This window comes from Cyprinus carpio, chromosome B16 (genome assembly GCF_018340385.1).
Source record: "Cyprinus carpio isolate SPL01 chromosome B16, ASM1834038v1, whole genome shotgun sequence".
Classification (NCBI taxonomy): Eukaryota; Metazoa; Chordata; class Actinopteri; order Cypriniformes; family Cyprinidae; genus Cyprinus; species Cyprinus carpio.
The window spans coordinates 18,694,586-18,710,952 of NC_056612.1; the positions used below are offsets into that span (position 1 = coordinate 18,694,586).

A 16,367-nucleotide genomic window follows, 5' to 3' on the forward strand; every position below is an offset into this window, starting at 1 on the left:
GCAGCAAGCTTTAAAAACAAAATAAGAGGCAGGCCATGTCAGACAGAAAGAATCATTCTTGTTTTATTGGACAATTTACATGAAACGAGAATTTATTTCCTCTGGTGTTAGGTTTTAAAATGTTACAGTTTCAAGGTTCTATGGACTACTTGAACGCTTAGTCTTGCATAATACAAGGCAAAAAACGAAACTATCATTCAAAATCTCCTGTTTTGAAGACAACACTTAAAAATAGCATATATTTACAAAATGAGAGGAGGGAGGGGGTTTGGAGTGCAGAGTTCACCTACAACGTTGCCTCGATAATGAGACAAGCCTGTTAACTCGTGGAATTTTAAAAGAAGTGCACAGGACGCCCCTCAACGCTTGCGGCGGCTGGGAGATGTTGACCTGCAAGAGAAGCATTGGACAGACTATTAGTGCAATCACAAGTACAGATCACATCCAGAACTTCATACACACACCTTAAACAGCTGTTGGATCAACACTGAATGAGAAAAGGGGGAAATGACATCAATCTCTGTAGCACTTAGGAAGCACAGTCCAACCATTTGTGCACAATTCAGCTATTACACTTTCAACATTATGTGACTGCGAATTTAAACTTAACATTCATTTAAAATCAACTTCAGGATAACTTGGATTGCAACAGCTGTGATAAGAAATACTACTGATCATTCACACACACACACACACAATTAAAACAGTTCAACAATAAAAAAGTAGAAAGAAAATGGATACTACCTTGATCGTGACTTAGACTTGTGTTTGCGGCTTGCCTTCTTACCAGACTTGTGAGACCTTTCCGTTGACCTTGATCGACTACGTTTTGATTTCTTAGACTTTTTCTCTTTGCTAACCTCAAGGGAAGGGGACCTGCTCCTGCTGGACTCTGAATCAGAGTACTTCTTGCTAGCTTTGGCGGAGCCTTTTTTGCTAGATTTACTGTCCTGCCTAGAAAACCTCTCACTGTGAGAGTCGCTCTCCTTTTTCCGCCTCGATTTGGCATCGTCTTCCCCGTCCCTTACTGAACTGCCCTCCCCCTCTTTCTCCTTGCCCTTCTGTTTGTCTTTCTTTTTATCTAAATCTTTCTCTTTCTTCTTCTTATCCTTTTCGTGGCTCCGGCTCCTCTCTTTCCTCCTGTCTCTCTCCCTGTCCTTGCTGGAGGCATTCTGTTTCCTCCTGCTGTGGCTCGTACTGCGACTTCGGCTGCGCCTGCGGTCCCTGCTGCGCCGCCTCTCTCTGCTGCGGCTGCGACTGGCCTTGGACCTGCTCCTGCGGCCCCTGCTGGACCTGCGCTGCCGTGAATGGCTGCCCTTCCTGTGACGAGAGGAACGTTCGGTGCTGCGTGCACGGCTGCTCCGCCTTCTGTCTCTGGCTTTGTCGCTCTCCGACTGATGTCTGCGAGAGCTGCGACTTCGGCTGCGCCTGCGAGTCCCACGAGAAGCGGAGCGGCTGCGACGCCTTTTCCTTCTGGGAGACGAGGAGCGGGAGGAGCTGCGAGAGGAGGCTGAGGATGAGGAGGATGAAGAGGACCGGCTGCTGGAAGATGTGGTGGTGGAGGTGCGGCTACGTCGCCCACTTGGTGAGGGGCTGGCACTTCCTCCGTTACGCCCTGTGTGCTCTTTGCTCGCCCGCTTGACCTCACTGACCTCAGGCTCACTACGTGACCTGCGTCGCTCTAATGTGGGCTCCGCCTCCCTTTCCCTAACTTCCTGCTTGTGTTTAGACTCTGCCTGCTCCTCCTCATAACCTGCCCTCTCTCTGCTAACTCTGTCCGATGCCAAATCTTGAAAACACAAAGAAAACAAATCACTTAACATACATTTTACAAGAAGATTGAATAAATGTTTGAATATGTTTATTTTTAAATAACAAAAAACACATTATAGCACCTAAAAAGTAGTATAAATAAAATATTTTTAAAATCAAAATTGTTATAAAATTACCATAGCCAGTTTTTTTTGTTTGCTTTATATATATATATATATATATATATATATATATATATATATATATATATAATATATATATATATATATATATATATATATATTATATATATATAAATAAAAAGTCTTAAAAGAACAATTTCTGCTGATAAACTGACTCAAATTTTTTTTTTTTTTTTTTTTTATTTTTAAAATACATCATTGAAATGTTCACTTTTTTCTTTAGATGCACTCACCTTTTACAGTCTGTACCTCCAGTGCCAGCCTCTCCTGCAGCTGCTGCTGCTCCCTCTCTTTGCGACGGAAGGCATCCTGTTTCTGGCGAATGCGGTGCAGCAGCTCCTCATCGTCTGTGTCAGATGAGTCTGACCCCTTTGCGCTTCGCTCCTCATCCTCACTCTCGTCCGAGCCGTACTCACCCAGCCCTCCTGCGGCAACAAAGCCCCTCTCTTATAACGGACAGCAGGAGCATGGCAATCATAGTCGCACGTTAACAGTCCCTCGTTCTCACCCATTCAACTACATAATACTTCACTAAAGCCCACCTTAATAAACCAAGCATGCTTTTTATAATCTTTGTTGCTGGAAGCTAACCATTGAGAAGATCTGCTGCTTGAGCTCTTGAGCTTGTACTAAAGTTCATTAGAGAGCAGCCCCCCCACCCCAGTTTATTCCCCCAAACCACCCCCCGTCGGGCCAAAATGTAAAGACACTTACCGAGACCAGTCAGAGAAGCCAGTGCATTTGACTGTGCCAGCTGTTTTGCAGGAGCTTTGATTCACATCAACAACAGGAACAACATGTTAAAACACATACAGCCACCACTTTCGCATAGGCAAGAGTCTCTAGAGATGAGGGTACACATATGCACTATTCACAAGCTGCCTTTGGCAAAATAAAATAAAACAAAGATAAAAAAAGATGGAGAGAAGAAAAAGGTTATCACACAAAGTCCGTCAACACACAGGCAAACAGTGGAGGAGGAAAGAACCAGTCTGTACTAATGCAGTGTCACTTTCGTAATGAGAAGCTGTCTGGCAAACATACACGTGAGGAAGTACTTTTGTTTTACAGGAAGTAAATCTAGGGACAGATTTGACTGGGAACCCTTTGTAAGGTTGAATTTAACTGCATCTATGTGACCATTATCACCCTCCCTCTGCAGTTTTCGTCTTCTGTTGCATTAGCAGAGAATGGCCGATGAAGAATTGCACTTTTGCTTCTCATAAAGTATTACCATGATGCATGTCAGACAAAAAGGCTTCATATTCATCAGTCAAAACATAACCAGGTCTAATTTCTGTGGAAATGTGTCTCTTTCTTCATAATTAACACAGTTAGGCACAGTGGCACGGACAGAAGGGAACAGGAGCAGACCTTTAGTGGCTTTGTGATGAGTCTCTTTAGCCACCAGGAAGATTTCCTCATTTGTGACTTCAAGGAGGACTTCAGTAAGAAGAGTTTTAGTCATCACCATCTGTTGGGAGCAAATAGGACCAGTTGAGAAACACAAGTCACAAGTGTGGAAGATATATGCTGAGACAGAAGTGTGTGTGTGTGTGAACACACCAAATGAAACTCTTTCTCCTCTTCTGTCATTTCTGGTTCACTTTGGTCTTCTTGAACAGGAGGAGAACTTCTACCACCAAACTCCAACCTCCTCGCCGATACGCCATCCTCCCCAGCACCATCTTCTTCACCATCCTCATCGTCACTGTCCTAAATTAAAGAGGAGTAGGTGATTGGACCAGAAACCATACGCTTGTGGATGACATAAGCGCCGAGAGGAATTATTACTGTTAGTGTGCAACAGCTAACAAGCAATGTAACTAAATTTAAAAGAGTCCATGAAATCAGTTGGAGTTTTGTGGCTCAGTCAATGTCAGTTAGTCGCCCACGTGCTAGATTACGCCTAGATGTTGTCAAAAAATATCTTTTAGCAGATATACTCTATGGTTTAAAAGTTACTAATATATTGTTTTGGTGCTCAAACATATCTTATTATCATCAATGTTGAAAACATTGTGCCACTTAATATTTTTGTGCAAACTGAAAAAGAAATTTCATGGGGTCTTTGAATTAAGATAATAACAATCATGTCAATGAGCATTTGTGCATGTCATCGAACCCTGGGACAACAGTTGCCAAAGTAACCTCAGCAGATTCCTTCGCTGTAAACAGATTGTGAAAAAGATGCTTACAAATTTGCTCTTGCGTGGCAACCGAGGCCCATCACCTTCCTCCACTACCATATCGCTATCTCTTTCATTATTTGCCATTTCAGCACGCTCTTTCTCCATCCTCTCCTTCTCCAACTTTTTCTGCTTCTCACGATCCATCTTTTCAAGGCCTTCTCGAATCCACGCAGGCAAAGTCCTCCGTTTAACAGCATCTAGACCAGGAACCAAGACGATATCACAATGTGAGCCTTTTATAACAGCAGTTTTTCCTATGCATCTACATGAATCAATATTTATATTCACCAAGAGTAGGCATCTCTGGTTTAATTCCTATCTGATTGGGGGATCTGGGCCGTTCGGGTCTGAAGACAGGGAGCCGGTCTCTTCTGTTCTGTGGTCCTTCGGGCCAATAAGGTGCATGAAAGCCAGTGGAGGGTGGTCCGTATGCGGTCCCCGTTGGCGCTGCTCCATGCTAACAGGAGACAGAAATAAATGTGACTAAAACTGGGAATTTAGGAGACTGGGAATAACTTTTGATAATCCAGACCCAAGTAAGTGTACCTGATAATCAAACTGATTGACGCCAACTGGGCCTATAGGGTAAGGCTCGGGCTGACCCCCAAACCCATGACTATTTTGAGGAAATCCTCCACGGTGTGGGTCTCCAGGAAACTCCAAACTATCTTGACTGTTACTGTCTTCCGACGGGTTGACGACATCCATCGGGCCTTGTCCAGGAGGAATCCATGCTTGTTCCGGAGGGGGAGGAGGAGGCTGGCTATGCATTCCCCACTCTATAAACAATCAGCAAATACAGTCCTAATTTACAAACTGTGTAAAACTCTGCAAGTAAACAATAAGTTCCATGGTAAACTGACAAATGCATCGGCCTAAAAACTCAAAAAATACAGCAAAAACAAAAATAATAGCAGTCTTTGAACGTACTATATGACAAGAATTCTAAAATTATTAAGGCGATGAATTAAACCAGTTGTAGTAAAGTTCTTTGGCAACAAACTGCCTCTCAATATTACAGGCAAAAAATAAAAAATAAAAACAAAACAACAACAAACAAACAAAAAAAAAAGTTACATATTGCAACTATAGCACGCTGAGCACACATTTACCTTATCCAAAATGAAAATTTGCTAAAAATTTCTTCAGGCCGTCAAAGATGTTTCTTCACGAGAACAGAGAAATTTAGCATTACATCACTTGCTCACTAACGGATCCCCTGTAGTGAATGGGTGCCATTAGGATGAGTGTTCAAGAAGTTTATAAGAACGTAATAATCAACAAGTAATTCACTAGACTCCAGTCCATCAATCCATTTATTAGCTGTTTGGACTTATTCTGACGGCACCCATTCACTGCAGAGGATCCACAGTAAAGCAAGTGATGGAATGCTAATTTCACATCTAACAGATAAACTCATTTACATCTTGGATGCCCATAGGGTGAGTAAATGTTTAGCAAATTTTCATTTAAGGGTGAACTATACCTTTAATTGTTCTGCAGACGTTTGAAAGGAGCTACTTCTGCTTTCTATTGACCGACTGGCCAATTATTTAAGATTTAAAGTCACAACAGATCATTTCTTCCGTATTACAAAGCATGTCAGAATGAAATGGGTCCAGAATACGACACCACAAGGAAGTCTACCATTCCAGCAGAACACAGCTTAATTATGATATGCCTTTAAAATGCTCACAGACAAACTGAAAAATTGGCCTTACCTGGTTGCCAGCCTCTGCCAAAATTATGATTGCCGGGAAAGGCACCATGGTTATTATGGCCTGGAGGTTCCATGTTCTGTATTTCCTGGCCGTTGGGCTGAATCCCCTGCTGGTCGGCAACCCCTCCAGTGGATTCTTTCTGTGCAATCCATGCTTGTGCTAGAGCAGCCCAGTCCACTTGACCTGCAAAAAACACACAAAACTCAAACACTGCACCAAACCGAGCAGTTCAAACAACTGAACTATATGATCAGTATGTGCAAGCTCAATTTGATAAGAACAGCAGCCGACCTGGATCTTGCTGATGTTGAAACGACTGCATCCACTGCTGCTGTGAGCCCAGGGGCCACTGAGGCCAGGGCTGTCCTCCCTGGTCCCACATCTCTCACCGTGTGATTCCTGTGCCCGAAGAATTATGAAATATACATGCAGATGTTTATGAAACAAACATTTGGCAGTGACTGCAAATATAGCATTTAAGCATTTTGAATAGCAGTTCCGTCATAAGAGCATTAAAAACAAGCCTTGCTTCTTCATTGTCGATCACTACAGCTGTAATGTGAGCACCTGCACAGCTGCAGTTCCGACTGCTCTCTCTCACACTACTGCAAAACCAGTCTAGGACAGTCCATGCATCCTTAAAATGCACACGGAGTGCTTCATACTGATTTCTGTGCATTTAACTTTCTGTGTTTCATTTAATATAATTGTGATATGAATTAAATAGACATAAGCGTCGTCGTAGAGCTAGCTATGCAAGCGTTAGGCCGCGCGTCTACAATATCAACACTTATTAAAAACTTTGTTCTTTCGGTTTAAACGCACAAGTTTTATATAGTTCATCGATCGCCGCAACTGATGCGAATAAGAAGTGCAGGGTTCCGAAGGAGTTGGCTGAAGATTTACAGACACATTACGATCTCTTACCTCTCCGATTCTCACCAGTAAAATGGCGATGAAATGATGACCCGGAAACAATGCCAGCATCAGTGACCTCACAACACAGGCCCTCTAGTGGATACTTGCAACGCATGTGAAGATGATATTATAAACACACTTTTTTTCTTGTTTATTATTATTTAATTATTAAATAAATATAATAATTTAAAATAATCTCAAAATCTGAAAGAACAACCTTAATTCGCTGAACCTAGCAAGGAAAAATTATTAGCCTAATAAATAGCCTTTTAAAAAATATTTAAAAAATTGTATGCATAATTGTTACATATACAAAATCTATTATAGTCTATTATAGAATGTCCCCATTGTCAAAGATATTCATGGTACTTCTGTAATGACAAAGCTGTTTGTTTTCAACTTTTGCATCTACAGAAATTGGAAGTGGCAATGTTTTAGACCTAATATAAAAAACGGAATTTTATTACTCCAGAATTATTTATATTTATTACGAATTTAAATGGCTTTTCGTGTTCATTATTATGGATGTTTTATTTTTTCCCCACTCACTGATGGCAATATTTCAGCAATTTACAACCAATAAAATGAGTTTGAGCTTAACATAACTAGAAAAAAAATATATTATAAAAATTGCCATGACTTTTTAAGACTTAAATAAGAACTTAAATAAATTAAAGAACTTAAACTTAAATAAGAATTACAATTTGACAGTTATGGGGGGAACACGTTAAAGCAAGAAATACTATGTCAGCTTACATCTTGATTTCTATTGTTTCTATGTATTGATAAGCATAAAATAGGTTTATATAGATTTGATTAGAGAGAGATTTTTTTTTTTTACATTATTATGCAAGCAGTTTTAGGCCTTATATTAATTTAGAAACTATATGGAAGTGTCTTACCACTAGACCGTTTAAATGAACATGAACTTCTTAAATTTACCAGTTCCCATGACAATAAATATACTAAACATATATTATTATAAGAATGTAACATAACAATCTTTTCTTATAGGTTCTTCGGTTGCTTTTTCAAAGACAAGAGTGGTGTGGTATTTACCACATTGTAGTTATATTTCAGTGAGCAATTCAATACCACACTACGACTGAAGCTTGTGTGGAATGAAGGAATTTTGAAGGCAAACCTTCGCAATTATTATAAGCACAAAAGAGTTGAATAAACTATGCATTTCAAATAACCTCTCTGGCATCTTTAACACATCATAGCAGATAAATGCATAAAGTACAGCTGGTTCAAAACCAAGAAATGAAATGGCCATTACAAGTAGAGCTTTGATACCGATTCATATCATACACTTTAAGTGGTGTCCAGTGATGGAATATAATTCACCCAGCCTCCCTTGCCACCCCACACAAGACAGAATTGCATTTGAAAGAGTGACAGAAGAGGTTACATGCTGCAGAGTAATGCAGAAACACAGCTGGGTCAAAAAAGATAACAAGCCATCATCTCTAACCACTTGTTATGCCTGCCCTGAAGGTATGAAGAAAAGCAAAAACCCTTTTCCACCCGGATATGTCTGAATGTCTCCCTTCACTTTCAACGGGTTCTTCTGAAAGCAAAATCAGCTCCACCCGTCCCTCATATCAGGTTTCTCCGTCACTTCCAATGACTGAGGGAAACACATCCAATCATTAACTCGCATTAAATCACTCGCAGAACCTCCCTGAAAGAGAGCCCTGCTTTAAAAATAGACATGCTTTGCAAAGATTGCACACTCTTGTTGGTGTTTTTACACTCTGTTCTAACTGATAACCGTCTTGATTTGAATGTCACGGAATGAGGAGAGGAGGAAGGCAGGACACGATCGTTTCGGACGTTGCCCTTTTCTGATTCCACACCCACCTCCTCTTCACCAGTCAGCGACATGGTCTAAAACAGCACGCCTTTGCACCCGTCACGCCGAATCTCAGCCGAGGACAGTGAAAATGACATCCTGGGATTTGTGAAGACAGAGGATACTAATGGCTGACAACATCTCCAGAAAGAGAAAGAGAGACAAGGCACCCAGAAACCCCAAGTGTAACAACATGAAATTATGTCAAACCCACTCAAAGGTTTTCTTCAACTAAATGTATTTAAATTAACATTTTAAATGATTTTGTACTGGATTATGTTCACAAAATTCAAGCAATAGAAGAGCTTGAGGACCCCTGAAGCCTTATACACCACATAAATCTATGGTGTTACAATATCTGCCCGGTAAAACAGAATAAATAGCATTGAACATATTTTACATACAATTATGTATATTTCTAATCAGTATATACACAAACCATTCTCTTTATACTCTTGTATGAATTGAATACTTTGCTAAAGACATGCAAAACAATCTCAGCCCTCATAAACCGTAGGCACTGATGAAGTTTCAAAAATCACGAGGGGAAATAATAATACATTGTTTTCTACTCGTATTCATTTCTGAAATAGAAAAAAAATAGTCATGAGGCAAAGTCTAGGAATATTGCACCAACTCCTTAACCATTAGATACTGAGAAATGTTCTTGAGTTATACATTCATAAAACTTTACAGGAGGGCCCCCTTCTATGATTTGAATCAAACTACATTCAAAAACATTAGTACTGATCAAGCAAACCTAAATTAAATGTTAACACAAAAATAAATGAAAATCAGCAAATTACAATTTATTCTATTGTTGTCAAGCAACCTTGTGAATATTAAATTGTCTCCAAGTAAATGATGACCTGTTGTTTGCGTGTCTATGTGTGTGTGACTAGTTTGTGTGATCCAGTGCAGGATATGATGTGTTTAAACGGCTCTGAAAGCAACAGCTGCATATTGTGCTGAGTTTTCCTTTCACAACAGAGGTTATAGACTCTTTTGGCACAATCCTCCCTCTCATATCATATATTCTATACATATTTATCCTAAATTACTCTTTGGCAATTTCTCCTGCAAAATGAACCCCCCAAAAATAAATGTTAAGCTCAAATATAAAATAACATACTCGTAATATTATTTTACATCAATAATAATGGTTCTCATTTTTAATTCAGATCACCTTGAGTAAGGAATGAGCCATAAGACAAAGCTTTTAGTATATGGAATCCTATGTTAAAATACAGGGATATAGTCATGCAGTAAGTGTTCGCTGTTGTCTGAGCTGATATTGCGTTTTGCATTCGTCTGGATCATCTTGCATTCACGTGCCCGTCTGGATCTATAGGAGTTCTTCATAGAAAAGTAAATAAGCTTGAGAGTTCAGCACTCTGGACTCCGGTACAGTCTGTACGTTGGTGTCACTAACATACACCCACTGGCCTTGTGGGACTGAGCTGGCCTCTCTGGAACCTAAAAAACAAATAGATGTTGGTATTCAGAGAACATCCACATTCAACATTTTTGAAATCAAATTTAACTGCAAAATATCCACTTGTATTACTGTATTTATCAATTATTAAAAAAGACAGAACACAATTAATACTAAAACAATGGTTTAAATACAAACTTAACCAATCATCACAATCATCAACCTATTCTAATAAAATGCCACCTTTAGCTTTGCCTTCATTAAAGATGAAATGACCCCACATGATGTTTCTCTGTCTCCTGTAGAGTGAGTACTTTTTTGTTTCTCCATTTCAAAGCTTTTCGTTATATATAAAATATAAAAATGACTTGTTCAAAACACCCAAGATCAATATTTTTATGTGAGAATCAATCCTCCTCATACTACAGGAACTATTTACACATTCCAGCTGATCTGACGTAGCATTTGCACTTTTGCCTTTTAAACAGTCCTAAAAATGAAAGCACAAGGCAACTGAAAAAAGAGTGGAGACAGAGACGCAAAAAAGATTCTCAGCCCCTGCTTCCATTCAGTGACTCTTTTAGAGATTGTATAGCCTTCATTATAACTAATAATTCAGCTTCAATCTGTGCACTGCAACAGTTAACTACCACAGCTCTCCGTGGGCTTTTCACTCTGTTCTTAACACTGCTGAAAGGTGTGCTCTTTCCTTGAGTAGATTGGAGAAGAACGCATCTATAGATCATCAACAACAACAAATCCCACTTGGCCTTTACTAAACAAGCCGCATCCTCAAGGTTGTGGTCCAATGCCGAGATGCAGACAACCCTTTGTTTACCCACAGGTTTTTCAGGCCTTTCAGAACCAGCAGCGAAGAAAAGCATTGACCATCATATGGAAACTATACGCTGCCTGGGTGGTTTTGTACCTGACTGGTTCCTGCGCTGTTCAGGTTTACGCTGGGGGGGGCGGACCTTCACATAGGCTGCGTAGTGCCCACCTCGCATTGATCCGCTGTGTTCCACAATGCCGTACAAGCTGTACAGCACACGCTCCCCTGACCCGAGGTTCTGCCACACACATATACTGAATCACTACTGTATACAGATTCATAAATCATTGGGCTTTACTCATATGTTTAACTCTAATCAGTACCTTACAAGTGGCAGAGCAGAAAGGTGCCAGGTCTAACAAAAGAGGAAAATCCACATGTCTATTAACTTTCCTCAGATTCATCCCGGCCTGCAAAGATAAAGAAAGCTCAATCAGTGTACTGCCACACAATGAAGCATATAACATGACCTTGCTCACATATACACATATACACACATATATATATCTCCCCAGAGCTCTTCTTTTCTCTTGAAAGTATGCTTGTTTAAAGGTGCAACAGGTGATTGTCTTCAGAAACATTTTTTGTTATGCTGGTTGAAAGTGTCTTCACATCCTGATAGAAATCATTAAGTTAAGTGGTCTAAATGTATTTATCTGTATTTATATATTCTGTGGTAGGCATATGACCAAGAAATGTTCGTCCAATCAAAACGTTAGGTCCGAGCATTTTAATTGGCTTTCCTACCTGCCTGTCAACGTATGTATTAGCATACCTCTGCGCACATGGTTCGCGCAGACAGGATACGTCATCAGCGCGTTCACGCACACTGTGCACACAGAGCGAGAATGGCAGACAAATATCAACAACCCGATCTTCCTTCCTGGTATTTTAGTACTTTTAAAGTTTTCTCACCGGTGAATGACACATGATGTAGCCCAGGGGTTCCCAATTCCAGTCCTCGTGCCCCACCGCTCTGCATATTTTGCATGTCTCGCTTAGTTAACACACCTGATTCAGATAACCAGCTCGTTAGAAGTGAGCTACGTGCATGAACTGTGTTCCGATTGATATGATCCCTACACTGAGCAGGGGAAATCTGCTGAAGTTTACTTCACTTCAAAACAGTCATTCACGGATTTGCGCTGCGCAGCGTCTTCACACAGAGATGAAACTAGAGAAGTGTGACATAATATACCTCTGTAAATAAATACTATTTAAATTTGTCTCGCACACTTTAATGCCCTTTGTATGGAGGACTGGAATTGGGAACCGATGTAGCCTGTAGTAATGTTGTCTCTGGTATTCTGGTCTGTGAGCATATATGCGTTCAGGGGGCGTGGCATTGGATGGCGATTGCAGGGAGGGTGGGACGTTCGCTTTCAGTGCTATCAGGCTAAAGTTAGCATTTTCCAACATCTCCTACTGCACCTTTAATAGGTTCGGAAAACGACAATGGGCATTTCGTTAATTAAACTTTACATTTTATGTCTAATGGAGATAACACATCTAGCAGTTGTGTTTAGGTAACAAACTGGCTGAAATGACACAAAAAGTACTTAAGCGACACAAATGACGAAAGCAGCAAGGAACGCTGAGGATTCAGACCTGGTGAAATCGTTTAAGGTGAAGCGTGACCACTGGAGGAAGTGCCGAGATGAGCATCTGTTTACGGGCACTGGTGTACACCTTCTCAGCCTTCTTATCTGAAACATACATAAAAACAACATAGTCTGATCTACATATTTGTCAGTATTTCTGATCAGCCATAAAAATAGCATTTTGTGTTTTTATTTAATTTATTCCTACATAAAGATTTACACCCGTGTTCTGTAATAGCTCCTAAAAAATCCTATCTGGACAGCATAAAGTCATTTTTTATGAAGTCAGTACAAAGTCATTTTTTAATGAATGAATAGGCAGAAATTGACAAAGAAATTGCAATGCTTAACATGGTGGCTATAAGGGATGATGGCATGCACATAGCTAGGTTTCCAGAGAATTGTTTGATAAAGAAAAATAAATAAATACTTTAATATATATTAAAATAAAATAAATGTAGCTTTGGTTAGCATAAATATGTAGTTAGCTTTTTTTCTTGCAAATAAATAAATAAAATAATATTCCCCAAACCCCAAATTTTTGAATATTACTGTATTCATTAAAGGTAGTATATCTTTCAGCAACACTTCTTTACTACGCAGTGGTCAGTATATGCAACTATATATACATTTTAAGTGTATACATACCACTCCTCTTCATCTGTCTTTGCCTTCTCTCAGTGCAGTTCTCACAGAGCAGTTTGTTGTTGCCCATCAGCAGCTCAACAGAGGTGAACTGATGCAGGCAGGACTGTACGGAGCACTCTTTAGAGCTGGGGGTGTAACTGTGACAGAGGGCTTGGAAGGCCCCTTGATGGTGCTGACGGTCTCTCTCTCGGACCTCGGACGGTTCCTCTGGGCTGTGACTGACACAGCCCGGTAGAGTATCAGTGGAAGTGTGCACCAGGCCTAGCTTGGACACAGCGCTGACAAGCTGCTCTACAGCGCCGCCCTGCTGAGGTCTAATGGAGGCTGTGGGAGTGGGGCTCGGGCTCAGGTTTGGTTTTAGACTTGGATTGTGTGCTGTTGAGGCTGAAGTCGTGGTGGTTGAGACTTTATCTGATGTGCTACTGTGAGTGGACACAGATGGGATTCGAGGTGACCATTCGCTCTCGGAGGCCTCGCTGTCGGCATCGTTACTGCTGTCCTGCAGGTTGGAATCCTTCTCGCTGCAGTCTGATTGGCTACCCATCGTATCCGCCTGGCAACTGGCCAGGCCACGCCCAGCCACACAGAGCTCCTCCTCTTGTCGGCTAGAAACCAAATCTGCACCTCTCTCATCATGAGAAGTGGACGAATGGCGACCCTGCAGCTTCTAAGCGCATCATCACACAAACGAACATAAAGTAGTCTTAAAAACAACGAAGCAAGGAAACACATACACTACAACTCCAAAGTTTGGGGTCAGTAAAGTTTTTTTAAGTAATTGATACTTTTATTCAGCAAGGATGCATTAAATTGATCAGACGTGAAAGCCCTTTAAAAATGTTATAAAAGAAACAGGAACAAGAAATGTTTCTTTAACACCAAATCGTCATATTAGAATGTTTTCTGAAAGATCAAGCGACACTGAAAACTGGAGCTCAATATTCAGATTTGCATCACAGGATTAAATCACATTTTAAAACACATTCCAATGGAAAACAGTTCTTTTAAAATGTAATAATATTCTACAATATATTAGCATTTGCACTGTAGTTTTGATCAAATAAATGCAGCCTTGGTGAGCATAAAGGGCTTCTTTCAAAAACATTAAGAAATCTTAATATTTCATTCCACAAATTTTGAACGTTAGTTTATAAGAACTATCAATACCTCTCTTCTAATATTGGCTCCACCTACCTGTCCACTCAACCTCCTGCTGTTTTTATTGGCTTGTGAATGGGTAGCTGACGAGTCCGGATCATGGGAGGCCGGACCGTCTTGCTCCCGCCCACTTTTCCCTAGTCTACCAGGGTTTGTAGGCTTAGACATCTGAGCAAGAAAAGCAACAAACCCTCAAAAGACATCACTCAATTCAAGACAGTTTAGCACATTGTGAATTGACAGATTATTAAATGCAAATAAAATAAGGAACACATGTTTTACAATTGTGGGTCTCACCCTTTCCTCTATGATGGGAAGGGAAATGTCAATGAAAGCTTCCTTCACTGTGGAAATCTAGAAGTGAAGCATATAAACATGTTACACATATTACAATTAGTAGTCACTTCATTATAAAAAATATATATATATATATAAAAAAGTTTTGTACTACATATTATATATTGTATACATATTACATTGTATTATAGTAAATTGAATTCAATTTATATGTATACACTTACAATATTGTAACATTTAAAATGCATAATTTTTATTTAGAAAATTGAAAATTATTGTAGATAAATGTGAACAATTTATATCATCTATTTTTGTATGTGGACATTACAAAAAAAAAAGAAATTCTTACATGTTCACACTCTTCACACATTATGGTGCTAGTCAGCTCTCCGACAAAAATCCGATCGACAAAATTCATTTTCACTCCTTCCTTCCCATAAGCTGTAGAACATATATATAAATTTTAATATGTTATACACAGTATATTTATGTTGTATATAAAAACCAATTCAAACAACTCCAAACACAAATAATAGATCCTTTTTAAAATGATGTTTTCATGTGAATAGTGTCATTGTTTTTGGAATCTTGTGAATACAAGCTGTCACTAGATGGCAGTATTGTTCTGAATGATGTGATATGCAGGTGACAGAAACATAGACTGATCACCCTTCACTTGTCGTTTGGTCTCCTCGTCAGCTGTCTTCTCTGTGGGGTTGTTAAAGGCTTTGAGGATGCCTGCTTTAATGCGCTGTCAATGTAAACACAATGTGATGCCACTTTGTTAGATAATGAAGCTCAAAAAGTTGCTGTCACACAAAAAGCTCCTTTTATCACACTCAAAATAATAGAGGCACAGGAAAAGTATCACAGCTTGTATCTTCTAATAATGAAAAGGTAACATTTCAATTAAATAATAAAACAACAACAATGTCAATGTTTTCATTATATGTGAAAAATTCCTTGAATTTGACATCTAGAAACAAATCAAATAAGTCACGGCCGTTTTCCCCCTCAGACTTTAAACTCTTCACCCTTGGATGTGTTCTTGTTTCCTCAGGTTTTTGTTGTGGTAAATAAACTAAAGCAAACGCAAGGCCATGAACACATGTACGTGATGAAAAGTAAGTGTGTGCTTCACATATTATACACAGCAGCACATATGCATTGTATATCCCATGTATGTGTGGGCATGCAGACTTGTGAAGGCGAGTGTTCCTGTGGTCTTAATGAGAGGTGACATGGTCAGTGACTGTGTTGGTGAGAGAGCTGTTAGAAGACACAGTCACAGTATAGCACCAATCAATAGATAATTGGCCTTGGTGGCGATGTCTGTGGGGCTCGACCAGTCTCCCCCATTGTCCCATCCCCACGCTCGGGACGGGCTATTTAGGTCAAAAGCCTGGTTAATCCCACTCCTTCAGCCACTCCACCCCCCCAAACCCCCATCTGTGTCGGACCCTGCTGCAACACACACTAATTAATCACACAAACACACACACCCTAAAATAACTAGGCCACCACAGTCTCGAGAAGTTGAGCTCACTTGAGCACCCCATTCTTAGCAGTTTTATTCAACAGCTAATTGGTGATAATTCAGTGATGTTAATTAGCATATTGTTACCAGGGATCCTATTGGCTAATCAACATAAATATTGTGGTGTCCATGTTTGGTGACTGGCTTAAAGGGTCTCAGCTCCATTGCACACTGTGGGTGAGAGATGAGGCATTTTGAAGAATGCTTTTATAAAA

The 16,367-nt window shown here is 40.0% G+C and overlaps 2 protein-coding genes across 8 annotated transcripts in view; both read right to left on the minus strand.

Annotated features, from left to right (window-relative positions):
• Positions 1–38: 38 nt before the first annotated feature.
• Positions 39–6,909, minus strand: LOC109106121 (arginine/serine-rich protein PNISR-like). Of its 6 annotated transcripts, XM_042741294.1 has the most exons (13): positions 6,796–6,905; positions 6,160–6,267; positions 5,869–6,051; positions 4,694–4,926; positions 4,436–4,604; positions 4,154–4,344; positions 3,522–3,671; positions 3,330–3,429; positions 2,670–2,723; positions 2,189–2,380; positions 745–1,792; positions 465–487; positions 251–390 (listed from the first exon to the last, which is right to left on the minus strand). In XM_042741294.1, exons 2-12 carry the CDS (start codon positions 6,248–6,250, stop codon positions 466–468), a joined length of 2,433 nt encoding a protein of 810 aa, XP_042597228.1. In that variant the 5' UTR covers positions 6,251–6,267; positions 6,796–6,905; the 3' UTR covers positions 251–390; position 465. The 6 variants fall into 6 exon arrangements, with proteins under 6 accessions (XP_042597226.1, XP_042597223.1, XP_042597225.1 ...); XM_042741292.1 differs by lacking the exon at positions 465–487 and having other exon boundaries at positions 39–390; positions 745–1,789; positions 6,796–6,909; XM_042741289.1 differs by lacking the exon at positions 465–487 and having other exon boundaries at positions 39–390.
• A 1,960-nt stretch (positions 6,910–8,869) lies between these two features.
• Positions 8,870–16,367, minus strand: part of LOC109088317 (ubiquitin carboxyl-terminal hydrolase 45) — a 32,409-nt gene continuing 24,911 nt past the window's right edge. The window contains exons 10-18 of one of the 2 annotated variants that reach the window (XM_042741295.1): positions 15,285–15,366; positions 14,965–15,056; positions 14,616–14,672; positions 14,355–14,486; positions 13,161–13,827; positions 12,520–12,617; positions 11,235–11,321; positions 11,008–11,149; positions 8,870–10,120 (exon numbers count right to left, since the gene is read on the minus strand). In XM_042741295.1, coding sequence (XP_042597229.1) covers positions 9,990–10,120; positions 11,008–11,149; positions 11,235–11,321; positions 12,520–12,617; positions 13,161–13,827; positions 14,355–14,486; positions 14,616–14,672; positions 14,965–15,056; positions 15,285–15,366 — 1,488 coding nt within the window. In that variant the 3' untranslated portion in view covers positions 8,870–9,989. Of the gene's footprint in view, positions 10,121–11,007; positions 11,150–11,234; positions 11,322–11,957; positions 12,343–12,519; positions 12,618–13,160; positions 13,828–14,354; positions 14,487–14,615; positions 14,673–14,964; positions 15,057–15,284; positions 15,367–16,367 lie in introns of those variants that run through there. The other variant, XM_042741296.1, reaches the window with a different exon arrangement.

Excerpts from the sequence above, each read along its gene's own strand:
- LOC109106121 (XM_042741289.1), bottom strand. The coding sequence starts at position 6,250 with ATGTGGGACCAGGGAGGACAGCCCTGGCCTCAGTGGCCCCTGGGCTCA. Across the intron at positions 3,672-4,153 it reads TGCCACGCAAGAGCAAATTT|GACAGTGACGATGAGGATGG; the intron begins GTAAGCATCTTT and ends TCTTTAATTTAG. Across the intron at positions 2,724-3,329 it reads TCATCACAAAGCCACTAAAG|CTCCTGCAAAACAGCTGGCA; the intron begins GTCTGCTCCTGT and ends TGTGAATCAAAG.